The 26,555-nt window shown below is 41.6% G+C and overlaps 1 protein-coding gene across 1 annotated transcript; it reads right to left on the reverse strand.

Moving 5' to 3' along the window:
- Positions 1 to 21,321: 21,321 nt before the first annotated feature.
- LOC139250317 (probable G-protein coupled receptor 139) lies at positions 21,322 to 26,312 on the reverse strand. The gene is made up of 2 exons (XM_070872806.1): positions 26,243 to 26,312; positions 21,322 to 22,220 (listed from the first exon to the last, which is right to left on the reverse strand). Exons 1-2 carry the CDS (start codon positions 26,310 to 26,312, stop codon positions 21,322 to 21,324), a joined length of 969 nt encoding a protein of 322 aa, XP_070728907.1.
- Between the last annotated feature and the right edge of the window lie 243 nt (positions 26,313 to 26,555).

Below are 26,555 nucleotides of genomic sequence, written 5' to 3' on the forward strand. Positions count from 1 at the left end.
GCTGCGACAGAATAAATGTCGGGAACCTAAACAGAGCTTTAACCTCAACAGCTGCCCTGCACATCAGGAGCTTGCATTGCGCGAACAGAATGAAGTTGCTATATTTAGCAAGGTTGTGAGTGTGGTAGGAATTGATCCCGTTTTTCTCGGACTTTATACATAGGACCAGGAGGTGGCCATCTCGCAGCAAGTGGTTAGAATCTGGAATACACTGCTTTAAAGGCGGCGGAGGCAGACTCAATCTTATCTTTCCAAAGGGAGTTGGATCAGTATCTGAAGGAAAAAAATGCACAGCTGCTGGTAAATGACGCGGATGTGGGACTTCTTGAGAGTAGGCATGGGCTCGATGGGCTGAATGGCCTTCTTCCGTGCTGTAACCATTCCATTATTCTGTTATTCAATAACTTAGTGGCACATTTAGTAGTGTGCCTCGAAGCTGAATATTGCAAAGGGACATGCATTCATTCGGCACAACTAGCGGCATCTGATTGAGAAGATTCGGGTGCGCGAAGATTCGGGTGTAATGACTTTAAATGCATAATTTTTGTTTTGTGAAGTTTCGGTCAGAGAAATGTTTGGGAAAGGAGTTTTTTGCTAAAAGGACTCAGCATTTAATCTTCTTTCTGGTTGTTGGGGTCACATTTATTTTCGATGTTATTCTTCCACAATGTATATTTTGTTTGCTCTTTCACAATAACCAGACCCTTGCTCTTCAATATATTTCACTGCTTACATGGTCACAGCAATGGTCACATGAGCTCTAGAGACAGGGGAATTAGTTCCAGAAACAGTGGAAGTAGGAGCTGCAGAGAGGGGCATTAGGAGTTCCAGGAATACTAGAATTATCTTCAGAAACAGGGTAATTGTGTTTAGAAAGAGCAGAATTAGCTCTCGAAAGAGGCGACTTAGCTGTCCCTGCAGCAGGGGATTTATGAAAGCGCACCATAAGCAGGACATTTCCAAGATACATATATATATATATATAATTAATAGTCACTTAAATAGGACAATAAGGTGCTTCATCTTCAGTGCAATTTGGAGCTCCAGAATAAGGACAATTTGGAGCTGCGCAAGCAACTCAGAATCTGCAGAAAGTGGGGAACAAGGACTTCCAAAAACTATCGAATTTGCTCTGCAAGCATAGATAATATGTTCAGAAACAGCGGAATTAGCTACAGAACAGAGGAATTCCCTCCAGGAACACGGACATTAGGAGTCACAGAAAGAGAGCAACAAGGAGCTGCAGTAACAGGGGAAGTCGCGCAGAAACAAGGGAATTAGCGCCAGAAACAAGGGAATTAGTTCTCGAAAATGTGCAATTAGGTCTTGAAAGAAGAAAAGTAGGAGTTATCTAAACTAGTAAATTAGAAGCTACAGAAACAGTAGGAATTCGCTCCAGAAACAGAGCACTGGGGAGCTGCAAATACATGGGATGTGAGCTGAGGAGCACAGGAAAAATTAATAAGAACATAAGAACATAGAAGTTAGGAACAGGAGTAGGCCATCTAGCCCCTCGAGCCTGCTCCGCCATTCAGCAAGATCATGGCTGATCTGAGCATGGACTCAGCTCCACTTACCTACCCGCTCCCCATAAACCTTAATTCCCTTATTGGGAATCTGTGACTTGAGTCCCTTATCGGTGACTTGAATACATTCAATGAGCTAGCCTCAATTGCTTCCCTGGACCGAGAATTCCACAGATTCACAACACTCTGGGAGAAGAAATTCCTTCTCAACTTGGTTTTAAATTGGCTCCCCCGTATTTTGGGGCTGTGCCACCTAGTTCTAGTCTCCCCGACCAGAACAGAAAACTTCTCTGCTTCCATCTTGTCTATCCCTTTCATTATTTTAAATGATTCTGCAAGATCACCCCTCATCCTTCTGAACTCCAACGAGTAAAGACCCAGTGTACTCATTATATCATCATAAAGTAACCCCCTCATCTCCGGAATCAGGCAAGTGATTCGTCTCTGTACCCCTTCCAAAGCGAGTATATCCTTCCTTAAGTAAGGTGACCAAAACTGCACGCAGTACTCCAGGTGCGGCCTCAACAATACCATATACAGTTGCAGAAGTACCTCCCTGCTTTTGTACTCCATCCCTCTCGCAATGAAGGCCAACATTCCATTCGCCTTCCTGATTACCTGCTGCACTTGCAAACTAACTTTTTGGGATGCATGCACAAGGACACCCAGGTCCCTCTGCACCTCAGCATGTTGTAATTTTTCCCCATTCAAATAATATTCCCTTTTACTGTTTTTCTTCCCAAGGTGGATGACCTCACATTTTCCGACATTGTATTTCATCTGCCTAACCTTAGCCCATTCGCTTAACTGATCTAAATCTCTTTGCAGCCTTTCTGTGTCCTCTACACAACCCGCTTTCCCACTAATCTTTGTGTCATCTGCAAATTGTTTACACTACACTCTGTCCCCTCTGCCAGGTCTTCTATGTATATTGTAAACAGTTGTGGTCGCAGCACCGATCCCTGTGGCACACCACTAACCACCGATTTCCAATCCGAAAAGGACCCATTTATTCCGACTCTCTGCTTTAGTTAGCCAGCCAATTCCCGATTCATGCTAATACATTTCCTCTGACTCCGCGTACCTTTATCTTCTGCAGTAACCTTTTGTGTGGCACGTTATCGAATAGCTTTTGGAAATCTAAATGCAACACATCCGTCGGTACACCTCTATCCACCATGTTCGTTATACCCTCAAAGAATTCCAATAAATTAGTTAAACATGATTTCCCCTTCATGAATCCAAGCTGCGCCTGCTTGATTGCACTATTCCTGTCTAGATGTCCCGCTATATCTTCCTTAATGATAGTTTGAAGCATTTTCCGCACTATAGACGTTAAACTAACCGGCCTATAGTTACCTGCCTTTTGTCTGCCCCCTTTTTATAAACAGAGGCGTTGCATTAGCTGCTTTCCAATCCGCTGGTACCTCCCCAGAGTCCAGAGAATTTTGGTAGATTATGATGAATGCATCTGCTATAACTTTAGCCATTTGTTTAATACCCTGGGATGCATTACATCAGGACCAGGGGTCTTGTCTACCTTGAGTCGCATTAGCCTGTCCAGCACTATCCTCCTAGTGATAGAGATTGTCTCAAAGGTCCTCCTTTCCCACATTCCTGTGACCAGCAATGTTTGGCATGCTTCTTGTGTCTTCCACTGTGAAGACCTAAGCAACATAATTGCTTAAGATCTCAGCCATTTCCACATTTCCCATTATTAAATCCCTTTCTCAACTTCCCTTCTCATCATCTCATCCCCCTTCTCATAATCAATGTACAGATTAATTTGCTCCAGAAACAGGGCAATGGGCAGCTGCAGAAGCATGGGAAGAGAGCTCGAAGAACACAGTAATAATCACAGTACAGCGCAATTAGCTCCAGAAACAGGGGAATTACGTTAAGAAAGAGCATAGTTACCTCCAGCAATGGTGAATTTTCTATTCATGTTGCAGGGTCATTAGGGGAGCGCACCATAAACAGGACAATTTGGAGCCATATATATCGGCAAACTACAAGAAATGTAGAAAGGACAATTATGTGCTTGATAAACTGCGGAATTTGGAGCTCCAGAAAGAATTAAGAGCTCCACAGGAACTTTCCCCAGACAAAAAAATATATTAGCTTCAGAAACCGTTGAATTAACAACAGAAACATGGGAGCTACCTCCAGAAAAGGATGCATTAGGAGATCCACAATTTGGATATTATGAACTCCAGAAAAAATATGAGCTCCAGAAACAGGGAAATTATCTCCGGGAACATGGGAATTAGGAGCTGCAGAGAGGGGAATTAGGAATTCCAGGAATACTGGAATTAGATCGGAGACGAGAGTTTTGGCTCCAGAAACAGGGGAATTATATTTAGAAAGAGAAGAGTTAGCTCTAGAAAGAGGTGAATTAGCAGCAGGGGAATTAGGAGAGTGCACCATAAACTGGACATTTTGTACATATACATATATATATAAAACTATTAGACGCTTAAATAGGACAATTAGGTGCTTCATCAACAGTGCAATTTGGAGCTCCAGAAAAAGGACAATTTGGGACTCTACAAACAACTCAGAATCTCCAGAAAGAGGGGAACTAGTACTTCCACAAACCATGGATATCTTTGCAGAAAAAAAGGTAGTAGAAACATAGAAACATAGAAAATATGTGAAGGAGTAGGCCGGTCGGCTGATCATTCACCGCAGTACCGCTGTCCTTTTTTCTCTTAATACCACTTGATCCCTTTAACCATAAGTCTCATATCTAACTCCCACTTGAATGTATCCAATGAACTCGCATCAACAACTCTCTGCGGTAGAGAATTCCACAGATTAACAACTCTCTGAGTTAAGACGGTTCTCCTCATCTCAGTCCTAACGGGCTTACCCCTTATCCTTCGATTCTGTCCCATGGGTCTGGACTTCGCCAACATCAGGAACAATCTTCTTGCATCTAACCTGTCCAGTCCCGTCACAATGTTTTATGTTTATATAAGATCACCTCTCATCCTTCTAAACTTCAGTGAACACATGCTCAGATGATCCATATCTCTCCTCATATATCAGTCCTGCCATCCCAGGAATCAGTCTTGTGAACCTTCCCTGCACTCCCTCAATAGCAAGAACGTCTTTCCTCACGTTAGGAGACCAAAACTGAACACAATACCTCAGGTGAAGCTTCACCAAAGCCCTGTAAATCTGCAGAAAGACCTCCCTGCCCCTATACTCAAATCCCCTTGATATGAAGGCCAACACTCCATTTGCCTTCTTCACCGCAGGCTGCATCTGCATGCTAACTTTCAATAACTGAACTACCATGACACACAGGTCTCGTCGCACCTCCTGTTTTCCTAATCTGTCACAATTCAGATAATATTGTGACTTCGTGTTTCTTTCACCAAAGTGGATAACCTCACATTTAGCCACTTTATACTGCATATGCCATGCATTTGGCCACTCACGTTACCTGTCCAAATCACTCTTCAGCCTCTTAGCATTTTCCACACAGCTCACATCGCCACCCTGCTTAGTGTCATCTGCAAAATTTGAGATGTTACACTCAATGCCTTCATCCAGATCATTGATGTATATTGTAAATAGCTGGGGTCGCAGCAGTGAGCCCTGCGACAGTCCACCAGTCACTGTCTGATATTCTCAAAAGGTCCCGTTTATCCCGACTCTCTGCTTTCTGTCTGCCAACCAGTTCTCTATCCACGTCAATAGTACGTGCTTTAAATTTGCACACCAATCTCTTGTGTGCGAAATTGTCAAAAGCCTTTTCTAAGTACAAATACACCATCCACTGGTTCTCCCTTGTCCACTCTACTAGTTACAACCTCAAACAATTCTTTGATTTGTCAAGCATGATTTCCACTTCATAAATCCATGCTGACCTGGACCGATCCTGTCACTGCTTTCCAAGTGTGCTGCTACTTCGTTTTTAATAATTGATTCCAACTTTTTCTCCACTACTGATGTCAGGCTAAGCGGTCTATAATTACCTGTTTCCTCGTTCCCTCCTTTTATTTTAGCACAAGAAACAGTTGAATTACCAAAGAAACAGGAGTATTTCCTGCAGGAAGAGCGAAATTCGGAGTCGCAGAAAGAGGGGAAGTAGGTGCTCCAGGAATCGGGAGATTTTCGCCAGAAACAGGGGAATTATGTCTAGAAACTGTGGAATAAGTCTTGAAAGATGAACGTAGGAGTTATAGATCTGGTAAATTTGCAGCTCCAGAAAGAGTGGAATTCGCGGGAGAGTCAGGGAAATGGAAACTGCAGAAACAAGGGAAGCGAGATCCAGGAACTCAGGAATAATCACAGTACAGCGCAATTAGCTCCAGAAACAGGGGAATTACGTTTAGAAAGAGGAGAGTTACCTCCAGAAAAGATGAATTTTCTGTTCATGTTATAGGGTAAATAGGAGAGCGCACCATAAACAGATCAATTCGGAGCCATATATGTCGTCAAATTACTAGACACGTAAAAAGGACAATAATGTGCTTCATAAACAGCACATGTTGGATCTCCAGACAAAAGGGAAATTAGGAGATCCAGAGAAATTTTCCCCAGAAAAATCGGTAGCTCCAGAAACAGTGAATTAGCAATAGAAACAGTGGATTGAGTTCCAGAAACAAATGCATTTGGAGATCCACAATGTGGGATATTCGGAGCTGCAGAAAAAGATGAGCTCCAGAAGCAGGGATAAGTAGCTCCTGGAACAGGGGAATTAGGAGTTCCAGGAATACTGGAATTAGTTCAGAAACAAGAGTATTAGCTCCAGAAACAAGCGAAATAGAACTCGAAAGATGAGCATTAGGAGTTACAGAAGCTGCCGGATTGAGCGCTGCAGAAACTGAGGAATTATGAGCTCCAGAAACACAGGAATTTTTCTAACACAGCGGAAGTAGTTCTAGAAACAAAGGAATAACATTTAGAAAGAGAAACGTTGGCTTATGAAACAGGTAAACTAGCTATTCCTGTAGCAGTGGAATTAGGAGAGCGCACCATAAGCAGAATAATTCGGGGCCAAATATATCGGTAAATGCTAGCAACATAAAAAGCACAATTAGGTGTTTCATACACAGCACAATTTGAGCTCCAGAAACAGGGGAATTAGGAACGCCACAAACAACTGGAATAGCTCCAGAAACAGGGGAAATAAGACGAGCATAACCTGGGGCAGTAGGAACTTCAGCAACAGCCACACTGGGAGCTCCCGTACAATGGCATTTAGCAGCTCCAACAGCATTGAAACTAACCCCGGAATAATGAAAATATGTCCAGAATCAGAGGGAGTGGGATATCCTTAATTACAAGATTTTATTCCGTAAACCAGGGAACTACCTCCGGAAATATTTGAGCAAACACACACTGGGTAATTAAGTACACCTGAAACAGAAGAATGAGGACTTCCAGAAAGCGGTCAATTATGCCGCGATTTGCTACAGAAAGTGAGAGAATCAGGTGCTACAGAAACAGAGAACATTTCAGCTACAGTTGCGAGGTCATTAGCCCCTGGAACAAGGGAATTGCGTTTACAAAGAGCAGAGTTAGCTCCAGAAGAAGGTCCTTGCATCAGGGGAGTTAGGAGAGCGCACCATCAACAAGACATTTCAGAGATGTATAGATAGATATATATATATAAAACCAGGAGACACTTAAATACGATAATTAGTTGCTTCAGAAAAAGGTCAAAAAGTTGCTCCGCAAACAATTAAAAACCTCCAGAAAGAGGGGGACGAGTATCTCGAGAAACTATGGGATTTTCTCCGGCAAAAATGATATTAGCTCCAGATACAGCTGAATTAGCTGCACAAACAGGAGAATTGCGCCCAAGAACAGCGGAATTAGGAGCCACAGAAAGTGGGGAAGTAGGAGCTCCAGGAACACGGGAATTAGCGAAGAAATAAGGTAATTAGCTCCAGAAACAAGGGAATGAAGTCGAGAAACTGTGGAATTAGGTCTCGAAAGATGAAACGTTGGGGTTTCAGAAACTGGTAAATTAAAATCGCCAGAAACAGTGAATTAGCTCCAGAAACATGGCAATGAGGAGATGCAGAAACAGAGGAAGCGTGCTCCAGGAACACAGAAATGATCAAAGTGCAGAGCAATGATCTGCAGAAACAGACCAATTGGGTTTAGAAAGAGGAGAGTTACCTCCAGAAAAGGGGAATTTTCTGTTCATGTTAACGGGTCATTAGGAGAGCGCACTATAAACAGGACAATTCGGAGCCATATATATCAGCAAACTACTAGACCCGTAAAAAAGACAATTATGCGCGTCATAAACTGCACAATTTGGAGCACCAAAAAAAGGAAATTAATGACTCCACAGGAATCTTCCTCAGAAAAAGCATATTAGATCCGGAAACCGTTGATTTAGGACCAGAAACAGAGGAGTTACCTCCAGAATCAGATGCTCTATGATATCCACAATCTCGATATTAGTAACTCGAGAAAAAACATGAGTTCCAGAAACAGGGGTATTAACTCCAGGAACAGGGTAATTACATCTAGAAAGTTGAGAAATAGGAGTTACAGAAACTGTCGAATTGGGCGCTGCAGAAACTGGGGAATTAGATACTCCAGAAACACGGAAATGTGTTCAATGCAGAGGAAGTAGCTCCAGAAACAAAGCAATTACATTTAGAAAGAGGAGTGTTTGCTCAAAAACAGGTAAATTGGCTCGCTTTCGCTCTCTCTCTCTCTCTCTCTCTCTCTCTCTCTCTCTCTCTCTCTCTCTCTCTCTCTCTCTCTCTCTCTCTCTCACACTCTCTCTTTCTCTCTCTCTCCTGCTCCATCTCTCTCTTCCTCTTTCTCTCCCTCTCTCTCTCTTTCTCTCTCTCTTTCTCTCTCACCCTCCATCTCCTGATCCCACGCCCCTCTATCTCTCTCTCTCCACTGCACGCTGCCTATTTGTTTCCAGTTGCTCTTCTTGTTGATAAAATCTGTAAACTTTAAATTTTCTTAACATAATAAATGACCTACCGACTGAAAGTCATAAGAAGATAAGAACATAACAAAAGAATTAGGAACAGGAGTAGGTCATCTGCCCTCTCGAGCCTGCTCCGCCATTCAATAAGATGATGGCTGATCAGCCCGTGGACTCAGCTTCACTTACCCGCCCGCTCCCCGCAACCCTTAATTCCCTTATTGGTTATAAATGTATCTATCTGTGACTTGAATACATTCAATGAGCTAGCCTCAACTGTTTCCTTGGGCAGATAAATCCACAGATTCACAATTCTCTTGAAGAAGAAATTCCTTCTCCACTCGGTTTTAAATTGGCTCCCCCGTATTTTGAGGCTTTGAGCCCTAGTTCTAGTCTCCACTACCAGTGGAAACAACCTCCCTGCCTCTATCTTGTCGATCTCTTTCATCATTTTAAATGTTTCTATAAGATCACCCCTCATCATTCTGAACTCCAACGAGTAAAGATCCAGTCTACTCAATCTAGCATCATAAGGTAACCCCCTCATCACTGGAATCAGCCTAGTGAATCGTCTCTGCACCCCCTCCAAAGCCAGTATATCCTTCCTTAAGTAAGGTGATCAAAACTGCACGCAGTACAGCAGGTGCGGCCTTACCAATACCCTATACAGATGCAGTAGGACCTCCCTGCTTTTATACTCTATCCCTCTCACAATGAAGGCCAATAATCCATTCGCCTTCCTGATTACCTGCTGCACCTGCAAACTAACTTTTTGGGATTCATGCACAAGGACCCCCAGGTCCCTCTGCACGGCAGCATGTTGTAATTTCTCCCCATTCAAATAATATTCCCTTTTACTGTTTTTTTTTTCTCAAGGTGGATGACCTCACACATTCCGACATTGAATTCCATCTGCCAAACCTTAGCCCATTCGCTTAACCGATCTAAATCTCTTTGTAGCATTTCTGTGTCCTCTGCACAATCCGCTTTTCCACTAATCATTGTGTCATCTGCAAATTTTGTTACAATACACTCTGTCCCCTCTTCCAGGTCATCGATGTATATTGCAAACAGTTGTGGTCCCAGCACCGATGCCTGTGGCACACCACTAAACACTGATTTCCAACCCGAAAAGGGCCCATTTATCCCGACCCTCTGCTTTCTGTTCTTCTGGCAATTCTCTATCCATGCTAATACATTTCCTCTGACTCCATGTACATTTACCTTCTGCTGTAAACTTTTGTGTGGCACCTTATCGAATGCCTTTTGAAAATAAAAATACACCACACCCGTCGGAACACCTCTATCCACCATGCTCGTTATATTCTCAAAGAATTCCAGTAAATTAGTTAAACATGCTTTCCCCTTCATGAACCCATGCTGCGTCTGCTTGATTGCACTATTCCTATCTAGATGTTCCGCTATTTCTTCCTTAATGATAGTTTCAAGCATTTTCCCCACTACAGTTGTTAAACTAACCGGCCTATTATTCCCTGCCTTTTGTCTGCCCTCCTTTTTAAACATAGGCCTTACATTAGTTGCTTTCCAATCCGCTGGTACCTCCCCAGATTCCAGAGAATTTTGGAAGATTATACCGAATGCACCTGCTATAACTTCCGCTATCTATTTTATTACCCTGGGATGCATTTCATCAGGACCAGGTGACTTGTCTACCTTGAGTCCCATTAGCCTGTCCAGCACTACCCCCCTAGTGATAGTGATTGTCTCAAGGTCCTCCCTTCCCACTTTCCCGTGAACAGCAATTTTTGGCATGGTTTCCACTGTGAAGACCGAAGAAACGTAATTGTTTAAGGTCTCAGACATTTCCAAATTTACCATTATTAAATCCCCCTTCTCCTCTTCTAAGGGACCAACATTTATTTTAGTTATTCTTTTCCGTTTTATATATCTGTAAAAGCTTTAACTGTCTGATTTATGTCTTGCGCAAGTTTACCTTCGTAATCTATCTTTCCTTTCATTATAGCTTGTTTAGTCATTCTTTGCTGTTGTTTAAATTTTCCCAATCTTCTAGTTTCCCACTAACCTTGGCCACCTTATACGCATTGGACTTTAATTTGGTACCCTCCTTTATTTCCTTGGTTATCCACGGCTGGTTATCCCTTCTCTTACCGCCCTTCTTTTTCACTGGAATATATTTTTGTTGCGCACTATGAAAGAGCTCTTTAAAAGACCTCCACTGTTCCTCAATTGTGCCATCGTTTAGTCTGTGTTTGCAGTCTACTGTCGTCAACTCTGCCCACATCCCACTGTAGTCCCCTTTGTTTAAGCATAGTACGCTCTTTTTTGACAAAACTTCCTCCCCCTCAGTCTGTATTACTAATTCAACCATACTGTGATCACTCATTCCGAGAGGATCTTTTACACAGGGATCGTTTATTTTTCCGGTGTCATTACACAGGACCAGATCTAAGATAGCTTGCTCTCTTGTAGGTTCTTTAACATGCTGTTCTAAGAAACAATCCCGTATGCAGTCTATGAATTCCTCCTCCAGGCTACTCCGTGCGATTTGATTTGACCAATCGATATGTAGATTAAAATCCCCCATGACTACTGCCGTTCCTTTTTCACATGCCTCCTTTATTCCCTTGATTATTGCCCGCCCCACAGTGAAGTCATTATTTGGGGTCCGATAAACTACACCCAACAGTGACTTTTTCCCCTTACTATCTCTAATCTCCACCCAAAATGATTCAACATTTTGTTCATTCGAGCCAATATCGTCTCTCACAACAGTCCTGATATCATCCTTTATTAAGAGAGCTACCCCACCTCCTTGCACTTCTTGTCTATCTTTCCGAATCGTCAGATACCCTGTATGTTTAATTCCTGAAACCATGGTAATTGGAAAAGTGTATAATAGTGTCAACCAGATTCAGCATTGCTTTGTGAACATTAAATCACGTTTGACAAATTTGCTGGAGTTCTTTGAGGATTGAGTGGAATGTAGCCAATTTTTGCGATGATACAAAGAGGGTGGGAAAGCAAATTGTGAGGAGGAAACAAAAATCATCAAAGCGAGATAAACAGGATAAGCAAGTTTGGCAGAAATTTGGCAGATGGAGTATCATGTGGGAATGACTGAGTTATGCATTTTTGCATGACACAAAAAGCTAATTATTATTTAAATCAGAGAACCTAAAAAAAGTTGCAATTCAGAGGAACCTGGGAGTCCTTGTGCATGATAAAAAAATGTTCGTTGGCAGTTCCAGCAAATAATCAAGAAGGCAAATAGAGTGTTATTTTTTTATTGCAAGAGGGTGAGTATAAATGCAGGGAAGTCCTGGAACAACTGCACAGGGTCTTGGTGCGGCCACACCTAGAGCACTGGGTGCAAATTTTCTCTCCTTATTTATGGGAGGATATGCTTGCAGTTCAGGGAAGGTTCACCAGAATGATTCAGGAAATCAGCAGATATGAAAAACGGAAAATTGTTTGGGCATATGGTCATTAGAGTTTCGAAGAATGAGAGCAGATCTTATTGAATCATATAACGTCCTGGTGAGGCTCGACATGATGGATGCAGAGAGGATGTTTCCACTCGATGTGGAATCCAGAACGAGGCGGTATTGTTTAAGAATAACGTCGCCCATTTAAAACTGAGATGAGGAGGAAGTTATTTTCTGAAAGAGTAGGAAATATGTAGAATTATGTGCCGCAGAGAGCTGTGGAGAATGGGTTATTGAACATAGTTAAGGTAGAGATAGACAATTGCTGTTCCATAATGGATTGAAGGATTATTAGCACAGGGCAAGGAATTGGAGCTGAGTCCATGGTCAAAGCAGCCATGATTTTATTCAATAACGGACAGGTTCGTCGGGCCGAATGGCCTGCCCCTGCACCAAAATCTTAAGTTCTTCCTTTCTTATGTCAGACCCCGGCCTATAATTTCGTCTTGGCCTGGGGCGTGAAAAGTGCGGTATCAGATAATTTACTGCAAAGAAACTGAATATCACGCGCTGCATATAAAGAGAGGCGATTTTGCGCCACCGTCAGAAACGATTTTCTGGGCCATATGACGCATCTTTCCTATTGTGGAGGTTAAGAATTATAACTGAATGCAGTGAAGGTAGCGAGTAAAGATTGCCACAGACATATCAGCCAAATAATTAATGTGCAGGATATAGTTGATGTAAATGGGTGGTTCAAAGTGCACAATCATGGACACAGCAATTGTGACTTCCCAGCAAAGGCTGAAGATGTCATCGGATGCAATGTTATGACTAGGCTGCTGCAGCTTGCTGTGCAAATGGCAGAGAATGGATGCAGGGACGCTGTCTATGAAGAACCAGAAATAACTTTGCAATTACCAACGTTTAAAACGAGAGAAGAGGTTCAGGAGGAAGAGGAGAGTTAACAAGCGGCTTGTACGATATGGCCAATGTTCTGCTGACACCCAGATCGAATTTTTACTGCAGTCTCACTCCGCTTCGACATTTGCTATTTCATCTTTGAGGCTGAGATCGCTATACACCGACTGCCAGAGGTTAAAGGGAACAGATGGTTGGGGGAGATGGTTACTACTAGTGAAGAACAGGTGAAAGTTACCCTATATAGTGTGTCTGTATGGAACAGCTGCGACATATTGTTGAACCCACCTTTCTTTCAGAAGTCAAATATAGATCCATTACGGCCAGAAACTGAATAAAGAAATGGCGGAACTATTAAATGAATACTTCGATACTGTCTTCATGGAAAAGGACATAAATAACGGCCCAGAAATGCTGGGGAACCAAGAGACTAGTGAACAAGTGGAATAAAAGAAAAGCTTATTGCTAAGAAAATATTGCTGGGGAAACTAATGGGATTAAATGCTGATAAATATCCAGGGCCTGATGATCAGCATCCCAGAGTAATAAAACAGGTAGCTATGGAAATCATCGATGCATTGTTTGTCATCTTCCAACATTCTGCAGTTTGTGGAACAGTTCCTGCAGATTGGAGGGTGGCAAAAGTAACCCCACTATTTAAAAAATGTGGGAGAAGAAAACGGGCAACTACAGACCGGTTAGCATGACATCAGTAGTAGGGAAAATGCTGGAGTCTATAATAAAGGATGTGATAATTGCATACTTAGATAATATCAACGGGATTAAACAAAGTCAACATGGATTTATGAAATGAAATTCATGTTTCATAAACCTACTGGAGTTATTTGGGAATGTAACAGATAGAATAGATAAGGGAAAACCAAAGGATATAGTGTATTTGGAATTTCAGATGGTCTTTGAAAAACTCCCACGTAAGTGATTAGTGTGCAACATTAAATCACATAGGATTGATGACAATGTTTTGGCATGGATTGTAAATTGGTCAATGACAGGAAACAGAGAGTATGAGCAAACGTGTCTTTTTCAGGGGGGCGTGCAGTGACTAGTTGGGTGACACAGAGATCAGTGCTTGTGTCCCAGCTATTCACAATATATATCAATGACTTCGATGAGGGAACACAATGCATTATTTTAAAGTTTGCTGACGACATAAAACTACGTGGGATTTTGAGTTGTGAGGAACATGCAAAGACGTTGCAAGTCGATTGAGATAGGTTTAGTGCGTGGGCAAACACATGACAGATGCAATATAACGTGGATAAAATAAAAGTTATCCACTTTGTTATGAAAAACATCAGGACCAATATTATTTAAATGCTGATGGCTTGGGAAGTGTCGATGTACAGAGAGACCTGGGTGTCCTTGTACACGAGTAATCGAAAGCAAACAAGCAGGTGCAGCCAGCACTTAAGAAGGTAAATGGTATGTTGACCTTCATTGCAAGAGGATTTGAGCGCAGGATCATTGATGTTTTACTGCAGTTATACAGAGCCTTCGTGAGACCGCTCCTAGATTATTGCATGAAGTTTTCCTCTCCTTACCTAAGAAAGGATATACTTGCCAGAGAGGGAGTGAAACGAAGGTTCACCAGACTGATTCCAGGGATGGCAGGACTGTCATATGAGGAGAGATTGGGTTGACTGGGCCAATATTCACTAAAGTTTAGAAGAATGAGAGGGGATCTCATTGAAACGTATATCATTCTGACAGGTTTGGATGAACTGGATGCGGAGAGTATGTTTCCGCTGGCTGGGTAGTCAAGACAAGGGTTCACAGTCTCAGGTTCTGGGGTAGGAACTTTTGCACCGAGATGATGAAAAGAAATCACTCAAAAATGGTGAACCTGTGGAATTTTCTCCAAAGAAGGCTGTGGATGTCAAGTCACTGAATATATTGAGCAGGGAGCTGAATAGATTTCTAGAAACAAAAGGCATCAAGGTGTTTCTGGAAAAAGCGGTTTTGTGTCAGAGGATGAGCTATAATATTTTAAATGGCGGTGCAGGAAGACGGGCCGAATGGCCTACTACTGCTCCTATTTTCTATGTTTCCAGAAGCACACACCCGACAGAGCAAGAATCAAAATCAGACCCACAGCAGAGCCAAAACCAGTTTCCAGCACCATGGATTTTTCTAAATGTCATGAATGTTCACGTTGGAACAAAGCTATCAAACAGCTTCTACAAAGAATCAAGAATCTGCCGCTTGAGGGAGGACAACAAATGTCTCTGGACAACTAGCCTATCTAAAGTGAGCTCCAGAATAAACGTTGTAATTTCAATGATTGAGGTGGCATCACAGAATGTTGCAGCACAGACGTAGCTGAAGCGGCCCATGGTGCCCGAGCCGGCTCTTTGAAAGAGCTATCCAATTTTTCACATTCTCCTGTCCCTTCCTATTTGCTCTGCAATTTCGATTTTGTTGTTGCCTGTCAGTTAACGTTTGAAAGTTCCTCTTGAATCTGCCTTCGCAATCCTTTCAGGCAGCACTTTCCAGATCGTAACAACTCGATTCAACTCGCTATATCAAAGAACATCTCATCTTCGCCGTGGTTCTGTTGCCAAACGACTTTAATCTGTATCCATTGGTTACTCACAATCCTGCCTATGGAAACAGTTTCTCATTATCTAGCCGTTGAAGACCTTTCATAATTTTGAACTGTTCTATTAATTCCTCCATATCCTTCTCTGCTCGAAGGTGTACCATTCCATATAGCATCATGGAGCGTTTCTAAAACTCACGATCATTGTTCAGCGATTATTTAGTTTTGCGCATTTACGAAAACATTGCTCAGTTACTGACACATTGTCTCACAGTGTATTCTTAATTAAAAACAGTAATGCAGTGCCACAGAAGAAAGCTATCAGTAAGTTGGCAGGGGTTTGTCATGCAGGTGATGTCACAGTGCACCTTGATAAATATGGTGTTGTGCAAACTCAATGTATTAATCGAGTTTGGTCGATGTATTAATTGCCTCATTAATTGATACCGTCATTGGATTTTAACCATGGTTCTGGAACCTCTCGAGTGTTTAATTATTCTCGTTGGCAGCAAAAATATTAGAGACAGTGTGGAAATTAATCAGTTCGATTATGTTAGTTTCATTCTGAATGATCACTGAGTCAAATGTGGAGAGAAACAGATGAGCTAAAGTTTTAGGTGCTGGTCTTGGTCAGGACATTCGGCTCGCTACCCAGACGTCGACAGACTTCCTGTTTGTTTCCAACATCTGACCCTTCTGTGCTTTTCGCTTGCAGGGTTAAAATTACCTTTTACAAAATATAGTCAGCTGAAATGCTATTGCTTCACAGTCTCTCCTTTATCCTAGATGTTGAGGAGATCCGTGAAGAAGTATAGGACAAAACTAGTGAATCGAACCTTTAATCGGTATTGTAGAAGTTAAGTCATTCGATGTTTACTGCATTCGTTCTTCCTTCAGTACATGAATAAATAGCAAACAATTGATTGGAAACTCTTTGACTGGTAGCGATATTTGTCCGTGGCAACATCAGCTGCCTCTTTTATGCCCTGCCTGATAGTCAGCTCTATTTCAGACAATGGCGATGGATCTCATGTGCTTCATATACCGGGGGACCGATCCGATATCGTCCGATTTGGGCCACAAGCCGAGACGAATTTCAAAGCCAATGCACCTGAATATTGGGCGGGGTGTAAACCGGACGGCTGACGCGTTCCATCCATGGCGAATTGATACATCTGAATATCATTTTTGCACCTGTTCTAATCATAGAAACATAGCAATTTATGGCACAGAAGGAGGCCATTCGGCCTATGTTTACTGCGCAGGCCGCAGAAAACCCTATTCAGGCTAAACTTACTTTGAAGCACTTTTTCTATAGCCCTGTGCGTTACAGCAGTTTACATGCATATACAAGCACTCGTTTTAACTGATTAGGTGTGCTGCCTCTACCACTTTTCTGGCAGTGCGTTCCAGACCCCGTCACCCTACAGGCGAAAAATATTCCCCTCCACTCCGCTCCAAACATTCTACAAATGACACTAAATATATGTACCTGGTTATTGACCTCTCTGCTACGGGAAAAATGTCATCTCTATCCATTGTGTCTGGACCACTCCTAACTTTTTACATATCAACAAACCTTCCCCGGTCTGCTCTGTTCCAAATAAAGGAAACCCAGCCTATCGAATCATCGCAAAATATTTACAGTCCTGGCAAATCATTTATAATCTCTGTAACCTCTCTCACACAATCACATCTTTCCTGTATTGTGGAAACCAAAACGTCGCGAGATACTCTAGCTGTATTGTGTTAAACCATTCAAGCATAACCTCCCTGCTCTTTACATCTGTGAATCGGCTAATTAAAAAAACATATATTTATCACATGTGCCTTCTTATGCAACTTTCCACTGTCCTGCTACATTCAGGAGTATATTGACATGAACTCCAAGGTCTCTGCGTTCCACTGCACTTCTCAGTATTTGTGTATTTCCTTGTCAGCCTTCCCCAAATGCATTATCGCAAACTTCTCCGGATTTCATTTCATTTACAACGTTTCTGCCCAGCTCATCATTCCACTGTATCTTCCCCTGCAGTCCACAGCTTTCTTCCTCAATATTAACCGCAAAGCCAAATTCTGCATCATTTGCAAACTTGATTATGCCTACTATTTCGAAATCTAAATCACTGCTATGTGCGACAGAAGGAACGTAGTATTCATCCTGGCGCAACCACATTGGAAACAGCCTTGCATTCGCAACAACACGCGCCGATCATTAACCTTTGCTTCCTGCCACTGAGTGAATGTTGGATCCAACATACGTTTCCTTTCATCCGGTGGTCTTTTAATTTTCTGACCTGTTTATCATGTATATCCTTGTCAAAAGCCTTACTGAAAACATGTGTACTACATCAAATGCACTACGCTGATTGAAACTACTCGATATCTTCTCAAAAGTTTCAATCACGTTGGTCAGATGCGACCTTGCCTTAATATTACGTATTAAATGCCATTCATCAAACAATGTATTTCTAAATTGAGTGGATTTTTTACAATAATATTGCCAACACCGAGATTATTCTGACTGTCATATAATGGCTGGGTAGACCCCTTCTTCCAGTTTAAAATACTTCCTTCTCTGTCCTTAAATAAAATAGCTGATGCAGCCTACAAATGAAACAGAAACACATTTAACTGGGATCGGATGAACAAAATAACACTTTGAATCGCAGTTACCTCTTACAGCTATATTTGCAAGATAACTCCGATCTGATGTTACCGCTTTCCCCGCACTTCCGCTTCATGCAGCCAGGTATAATTTCCTCCTTTGGTGTGGTCTATATTCCTGATGGTGATGGTGACAGATTTGCTCCCTGCAGCTGCTAGCTGGCAATCCATGTAATTTGCTTCTCCTTGTCTGTAAAAGCAACATGTGAGGGCAGGAATGTCCCGGGGGATATTACACTGTAATCCACAGAAATAATTGTTTTGTGACGGCCTGTAAATGGAAACAAATAGTCGCGACAGTCGACTTCAAATGCAACACAAACTTACTTTGCGAACTGTAATATGAATGACCTACGCTTCGGTATACAGGACATAAATATGCAGATAACAGCAAAGAACAATTGGAGGTTAGTAACATACTGAAAGGCTTACACTCTGGGACTGGAGTGGTGTCCTCCCGCAGGTCGGGGTAGACGATTATTTTGTAGGGGCCAGAGCTCCAGCTCTTATACTCCTGCTGTACGAGGTCGGTGCGGCAGAGCTAGTTGCCTGACCCTTGCAAAGAATAAAGCACTGGCTCAAACTCGTGCCGTCGCTGATGTGCAACGGTCAGCAGACATAAAAAGAATCCACGCACAGGCATCTTCCACTCGTGGACTTCAAATCTGGAATAACGGAACCTTCATTTAAATATCTGCGAACTCCTTCCCTTTGGTGTGGAATCATGTCAAACTCGCTCGAGGGACAGCCAGTGACGATGAGTAACATACAGGGGGAGAACATGCACGGATTCAAAAATTGGGCTGACATATGGATAATTAAATGTCACAAAGGAAAGTGTGAAATGAGTGGTTTTAGAAGGCAGGATGAGGAGCAATAAACTAAACGAAATATAAACCAATTTTACACGGGGTGCATGCTCAGGGAGACATGCACATGTCTTCTAAGATGGCGGGAAAAGTTCAAAAGGCTGTTATGTAAAATTTGTAAATAAATGGATAGAATATAAAAGCAAGTAAGATATGCTAAATCTTTTCAAAAATCACTTTATTTAACCCTGATGGAATTTTGTGTCCAGCGCAGGTCGTCATACTTGAGGAAGCATGTCATGGACAAAGAGATGGTACCGCGGAGATTGACAAGAAGTGTACCAGGGATTTGAGATTTCAATTCTGTGGCGAGACGGGAGAAGTTGATCTTTCCTCCTCAGATCAGAGAAGGATGGTCGGAGATTTAATAGAAGCGAATATATTTAACGATTAGCTGCGATTGAGCAAAAATAGAGAAACTGCTTTCTGTGCCAAATAGTTGGTAACTGGACAATACAGATTTAAGGTAACTAGCAACAGAACCAGAGGGGAGAAGGTGAGGTTTTACACAGTAAGTTCTTATCGTCTGTAATGTACTGCAATGAAAGTGTAGTGTAACCTTGAAAATGTAATTGTATAAATACTCAAGGGAAATATGTGAAAGGATACGGTTCAAAGGCAGCTTAATGAGATGAATATGAAAGCTTTTCTAAGAGCCAGCACAAGTAAAATGGGCCCGAACAGTCATCCTCTGTGTTGTATCGCTCTACGATTATACGATCAGTGGGAAGTTGGCAGTAAAGGATCAGTTTGCGTGTCCAGGATTAAATAAAGTTTTGTTGATATGAGGGGGATTTTCTGCATACCAAGAGCGATGAATATATAGATTAACAGTCGCTGCTCTCCTCCATTAACCCGCGATTGTGACCATGTCCTGCTCGCTGAGCTGGGAATCTAAACAGTTACTTTGAACGGAGGTTTCATGTTTGCATCGGTACCACCCTAAATCAGCTGGGGATTTATTTCCAAAACAAAATGTAGAGCAAAATGTCACTGCAGGGGAAAAATAGTAAGATTTGTATTTACAGCGCACCGTTCAAGCCCTTAGGAAGTCCCAACGCGCTTTAAAGGCAATGATGTGTTATTTGAAGTGCATTCACTGATGCAATGTAGGAAACGCGGCAACTAATTTGCAAACAGCAAGCTCCCAGAAACAGCTATATGATAATGACCAGATCATCAGTTTTTTTTAATGAAGCTGGTTGCGTGATTAATATTGGTCAGGTCTCCGGGGATATGTCCCCTGCACTTATTCAATCTTTTCCATCCACTTCAGCGTGCAGGCGGGGCCTTCAGTTGCCTAAGAACTCATGTTTAGAGTGGAAGCAAGTCTTCCTCGATTCCGAGGGACCGCCTATGATGATGGATGGTGGAACAGTCTCGAAAGGCTCAAGAAATTAACCCTGTTCCTATGTTGGGTGTTCTGTCAGTCGTTATATAAATTAAGCAAATTCCATTCTAAGGGGATAAATGTTCATAATCTACCCATGATGTAAACATTGTATGCAACATGTATTTTTTCAAAATAGAATATCTAACCTGCTGCTCCCGTGGTGCTTCCACTTACCCATCAACAGCGACGTCTATGAAATGTATCAACATGATTTGAATTATATCCTCTTGATGGGAAAGGGTGCAGAAGAGTATATTGAAAGCCCATATGCATAGACTTTCGTATTGTAAGGACTATGCTCCTACGGAGTTAGTGCATTTTTTCATGGTGATAATGTTGAAGTGTCAATGCAGCCAGTGTGAGGGAGATTCGCCTGTGGATACTCTGTTGATGAGAATCCGCCCAAACCAACGTTGCCTTTTCTGGAGTCCCGCTTGATGTGGGCATTCCACTGAGACTGAAGCTACGCAGCTCAGTGTTCGAAGTGAAGACGCCAATTCATGTATCGGGACCAGGCACGATTACATACACATTTCAGGTCCTCTGTCATAAGGCGGAACTTCACTTAGTAAAGTTGTGCCCTAGAGCGCTCCTGACAGAGTGCTGCATCACGATCTGCCTTGGCAATTTAATCAGCTGATTAAATGAGTTTTGAGACTCTAGTGCCATGTCGACTTGAAGGAGGTGGCCCTAACGCACGCCACATCCTGCATACTAAAATATTATTAATCTGCTTTCTGTGTCAGCAATTCCTTCGTCGACATACTTATTTCTCTCTTTTTCCTTGTCAAATTCTCCCAGTTTACATTCAGTAAACCCACAACTCCTGTCCACATGTTGCAGTAGATCAATAAATATTCAGATTAGCTGGTTTCTGACAACACCAATGGGTAGCAGTAATGTTGGTGGGAGGAAAAGTCTATCGATTGAAATCCACCAGTGTGCTTGAATTTAAAAAAAGCTCATATCCATCATTCATCCTCGGGCCTATTACTTACCCAAGCAGCCATTCCAGATAAAATAAAAGTGACCTTGATTGAAAAAATATTGCTTTTGATGCTTTTATTTAAGTAATTTTCCATTTAGAGTAAACAGATATTTCATCCCACTCTTCAACTCCTCTCTGAATTTAGTCTGGGTTAATCCATAGATACACGTGTTTGTACAAGCGGAAAGAAGCTGCAGCATGAATCCTACCTGCTGAACCCGATACAGCGGAGTATTGAGGTATTTGTCGATATAATTATAGTTTTCCACTAACCAATTTAGCGAATACACTACATATATCATCCACAAAAGTATGAAATTACCAGATAGAGTGAACAGCAATATCATGGATTTTTTCCGTTTCTCCATCTTTTGGTCATTCTGATCCTGACCATTGTTCCGGAGACCCCTGCGGATTCTATTTGCCGCTATAATGTGTCTGACCGTTAGTGCATTGAACGAAACAATTAAACAGATCGGTACTAAAGGGGTTATAATACTATCAATCCACTCATATGCGCTCCAAAAAGGCGAATTATAGAAGCTTTCATTCGAAAAACAAAACCAGGGAACTTGGTCAATTATAATTTTAGGCTGGAATGTAAAGTAAAAGGGGATACATCTAATAGGGCTAACCACGCACACGGCTCCTAAAACCACAGTCGCAGTTCTCTGCGTGCAATATTTCGTTCTGAGCTTCTGACAGCAAATGGCTATAAAGCGATCAAAGGTGAAAGCAACCGTAAACCATACAGAACAATCAATGGATGCAATGCACAACACAACCAACACAGAGCATACAGGAGTGATGGACAAGAAATTAACAGGAAAATACATAATATTAATGCGATTCAGAATTACATCAGTGACAACAACAAATAGATCGGCCGCTGCCATTCCCACCAGATAGCGAGTGATGCATTTGGAGAGACCACACTTTCCGCGGGAGAGTATCACAATCGCCACCATGTTAACTTGAAGAAATAGGAATACAAAATTTAGTTTAGACTCTGCCAATATGTTCTGTTTACCACAATCTCGTGTCAATTGCTGCTAGGTTTTTGGTCTGTGCCGTTGGTAAATGACTATTTCGCTCGTAGCCCACGCATGTTTCATATTATGAAAATAATAGCAAATTTGGACAACCACAAAATAGAGAAATTTATATAATGCATTTTTCAATGAGCCGCATAGAAGAGCATGGTGAAATTCATTGGAGACTAAGAAAGGTTGGATTCAAATGGATTGAAATATTAAAAATAAATAAAACATGTAAAGAATGGAAAGTTCACAGTGATGAGCTATGCAATAAAATTTAGAGAGCCATAATAATTTGAGTGGCTTATACAATATTTTTTCCATGACTAGCTTTGTGAATTAAAGTAAAACCACAAATCAGTAATGACCTCTAAAATAATCTTGTTGGCGGATGAAATGACACAATAGAATTGAATAACGAATCGTCAGGTTTCAAGAAAGGCAACTCCTTTAACAGTCGGACAATCATTAAGGTTTATGAGATTACTCTAAATGGAAGATATAAAGTATCACAATGCAAGAGGGGATTCAGTGATGAACATAACGTAAAAGTCAACTGTAGACAATCAATGACAAATTGAATATTTATGCTCGGAAAATAATGATAATGATTTTGGAAGTTGCACGTACAGTGTGAAATAAAACAGCTGTAACAAATACTAATTTGAGATAAGGAGTTATGTTAAAAGCAAGAGAGATAACGTGGAATTGTGAGATTATATACCGGGAAGTTTAAAAAGTGCAAATTAGGAAGAATCCAAGATAAAGTGCGGCAAAATATCAGTCGGGCGTGCACGTCCATGTACAGGAGAGGAGATAAAGTCTGGACTGCAGACCCTGTCTCAGATCGTTGACGATAAGAAGGTTTATATGAGGTGTATTCAAACGTCATTGAATTGAGAGGACAGTGAAGAACACTAAAATAAATAAATCCAAGAAAGGTTTAGCAGCTCACAGTAAGGAGACAACTGAAACACGAATACCTGTAATGGTTTTGGAAAGTACAATAAATATCACAAATATATGCAGTAAATTCAGGGATTCATTCATTAAAGTAAAACACACAGTAAAACAGAAGTAGCATATTGACTTGAGAGATTGCAATGAAATAGAAATATAAAAGCAACAGGTACTTAAAATAATTAGAACATAGAATGATGAAATTATGGAAACATCAACTATTGATATAAGACATTATATCAAAAAGGAAATAAAATATTATCATGAAATAATGAGTTGAGATGTCACGTTAAAAGTGAAATAATAGCAGTACAAATAAAAAGGAAGATCAGCCGTGCGAATATCGGGTTTCTGATCCGCATCATCTGATTTCCACGGCAGTCGACTTTGCATTTCAGCCCTTTAGCAATAATCATGTGCAACGCCCAATATACACATCTGCGGAGTTATTAATCCTCTAGAAATTCGGTAATGCCGCAGTTGGGTGTTAAATATTAAAAAGTGGAAAAATTTGTACTAGACGCAAATCAATCGCTCTAAGCGATATTTAGTTTTGGCAGACCAAGTGGAAAGTGGAGTGCTAATTCAAGCACCAATCTTCTCTTAGGGTTATAACGTGCGAGAGAGGGGAGGCAGCAAAGAACACTAAACCATGACGATCACAGTGCTAACGGCATGTGAAGCTGTGTCCAACGCATAATGGAAAGCCCAATGATGTTGCATCAGCTAGTTGTCCGCCAGCTCTGTTTTGAAGGCGACCGGCATGACTCACATTATCGTCGAGAACACTTCTACAAAGTGAAGGGCTTGGACACCTTGCACGACTGAGACAGGAAAAACTTTGCACAGGCACCAGGCGAGTGCAAATAATAAAGTGTAGTCGAGCTGAACAGCAGATCCTTTAATTACTGCTCGCCTATTGGCCATCCGGATTTGTAACGCATCCTCTCGCTGTCAACTTCGGAGTGCATTGATACTGCAGGGTGCGCGAGTTAATGTTCTATCCAGGGCACTAATGGAGCACTGCGCACTTTATGACATCACAATCTGCGAATTACCAGAGGCACAGGTACGATGAGTTAGCGCAAGTGCTAATTCGGCACCGAGGTTTGCGTGTGTTGCTGCATTCACCGCAACCAATCACTAAACAATTAGCTTCCTGACAGGAAGCGCTAACCTATCGCTTTTCCAGCTCAATTAACTTAAATAACATTATTTTCGTGGAGTTTTGTGTTGGTTGCTAACTTTACGTGCATCTATATGGTTGAGCTGCACTACTTCTTCTTCAGGTAAAGAATTGGTCGGAATATACAGTCAACACCGAAGCAAAGGCAATCATTGTTGGTCCCGAAGACAGCTGCACAAAACCATCTTGCGATCTCTCTGATGACGTGTAAGTCAGAGCAGTGCAGAATGCTGGGAACACCCAAATGAGAACTGTCGTGACATCAACAATCTGGCTGCGCAGACAATCAAAATCCATAATTCTCACCGACCAGCAAACAGGATGTGGCGATTTTGCTTTTATTCAGACTGTTTAAAAATGTTGTTGGCAGCAGAATAAATATTGAGGTTCTCGCATGGGACAAGGTAAAACTGATATAAATACTAGCAATAATTTAAAAAATATATATTTTTAAGTTGAATAATAATTGTTATTTTCATTGTTATGCAAAACTTTGATCACGCTACAAATCCAAATTAATTTTCCAAGAGCATAACTTTTCTTTAGCTGGCAATAGGCGATTACACCCCAGTTACCTTATTGCAACAAGGCTATATGTTAATCTTTCGTTTAACAGCGAGATTAGACAGAAAAGACAAGTCTTGGTTAGTTGGACTTTCCCTGCTTACAGTGAAACCAGGCTAATGGAGGTGGAGAAGGGGCGGGGCTCAGCAAAGCCTGTGTCAAATAGTGAATATGTGACTACAAATTCAGGATTTTCTTGTTTGATGCATATGCCCTTAATCATGATCAAGTGGTCAGGTTCAAAGGGATAATAACTGTGGATGATTTTAGTTCGCCATCTTAATCACAACAAATTCCAGGCCAATAGCACATATTCCACGCAGTACTCGCAGCAGGGCGACTCAATCGTTCCATGGTACCTCATGGCAGGAACAAGGGAGTGGCTTTTACAGCCCGAGGGCAACACAATTGATAATATAACAAGCAATCATGTTAATGAAGAAATATGTGAACACAACTGGAATGGGGTCTATGAGGTTATTCTTGCATCAAGTTCTAGAATCAGATTTGTTTCATTGTGATACGATTCAGTGCAACTTGAATATTGGTGACAATTTCACCTTCAAAGACTTTAACTGAGCAAGTGAAGAGCAGGATGCGACTGTAGCGAATATATGTAACATCCCACTTTTATGCAGAGACAAATTAACTGATGAACAAAGTGAACCTTATGAGTTCGGAAACTGGAACCTACTTTCTGCTGCAATGTTAATTGCTACCCTTTTGTCCCCAATCGTCCTCGCATGTGCAACTTAATTAAAATCATTACAGTAAACCAACATGTCCCAAAGCGTTTCTGTACTATTTCTGATCAGATGTCCATGTCTATTTTAGATGGAAAATTCCACAATGCACATGAGATTAGGCTAATTCGGCAATATTCCTTCTGCCAAATACTCAACAAACGTTAACCTTTCGACAAAGAAGTGCATTTGATTCTAGAAATGGCTCTAGGGCGATTCGCAAAATGGGCGGTAACGGATCGTCCACCCGTTATATATAGTAACTTTGACTGCACGTGGGACCGAATAGCTGATGCTGCCACCAACGGGCACCCGATCCTCTACCGCCCGTTTTGAACCACTGCCCGAGATGGAATTATTGGCCTGTACATTTCGATGATCCAGTTCAATGTAAGCTGTACGGAAAAGAATTTGTAACAAAGGTGTCGCTGGGCTGGCCACCCTACAGGAACAGTAATCATCACATAGGGCGTTACAATATGACTAACTGGATGTAATATCTTACCGGTGACACCAAAGACTGCAAGCATAGGGTAGTAGATTCGTTCGATTCGATATATTAGTGGATATCCCATTTTCCGCGAGAAACAGCGATATCTGTGCTGCTAATCAGAAGGCTGCAAAATGATCAAATATTAAGATTAGTTCAAAGGAAATTGACTGATATACGAGAGAACCTCCATGCAGCTAATTCGCGGGAATGTGCCACACGTTATGTTAATTACATTGGCTCGAACAACTAGATTCATTAACCACTTAATGTTCTACTTTTATTGAGCAATACAAATAGCTTTATGAGTATTCAGACACATACGATA

Source organism: Pristiophorus japonicus, unplaced genomic scaffold (genome assembly GCF_044704955.1).
Source record: "Pristiophorus japonicus isolate sPriJap1 unplaced genomic scaffold, sPriJap1.hap1 HAP1_SCAFFOLD_37, whole genome shotgun sequence".
NCBI classification, from domain to species: domain Eukaryota; kingdom Metazoa; phylum Chordata; class Chondrichthyes; family Pristiophoridae; genus Pristiophorus; species Pristiophorus japonicus.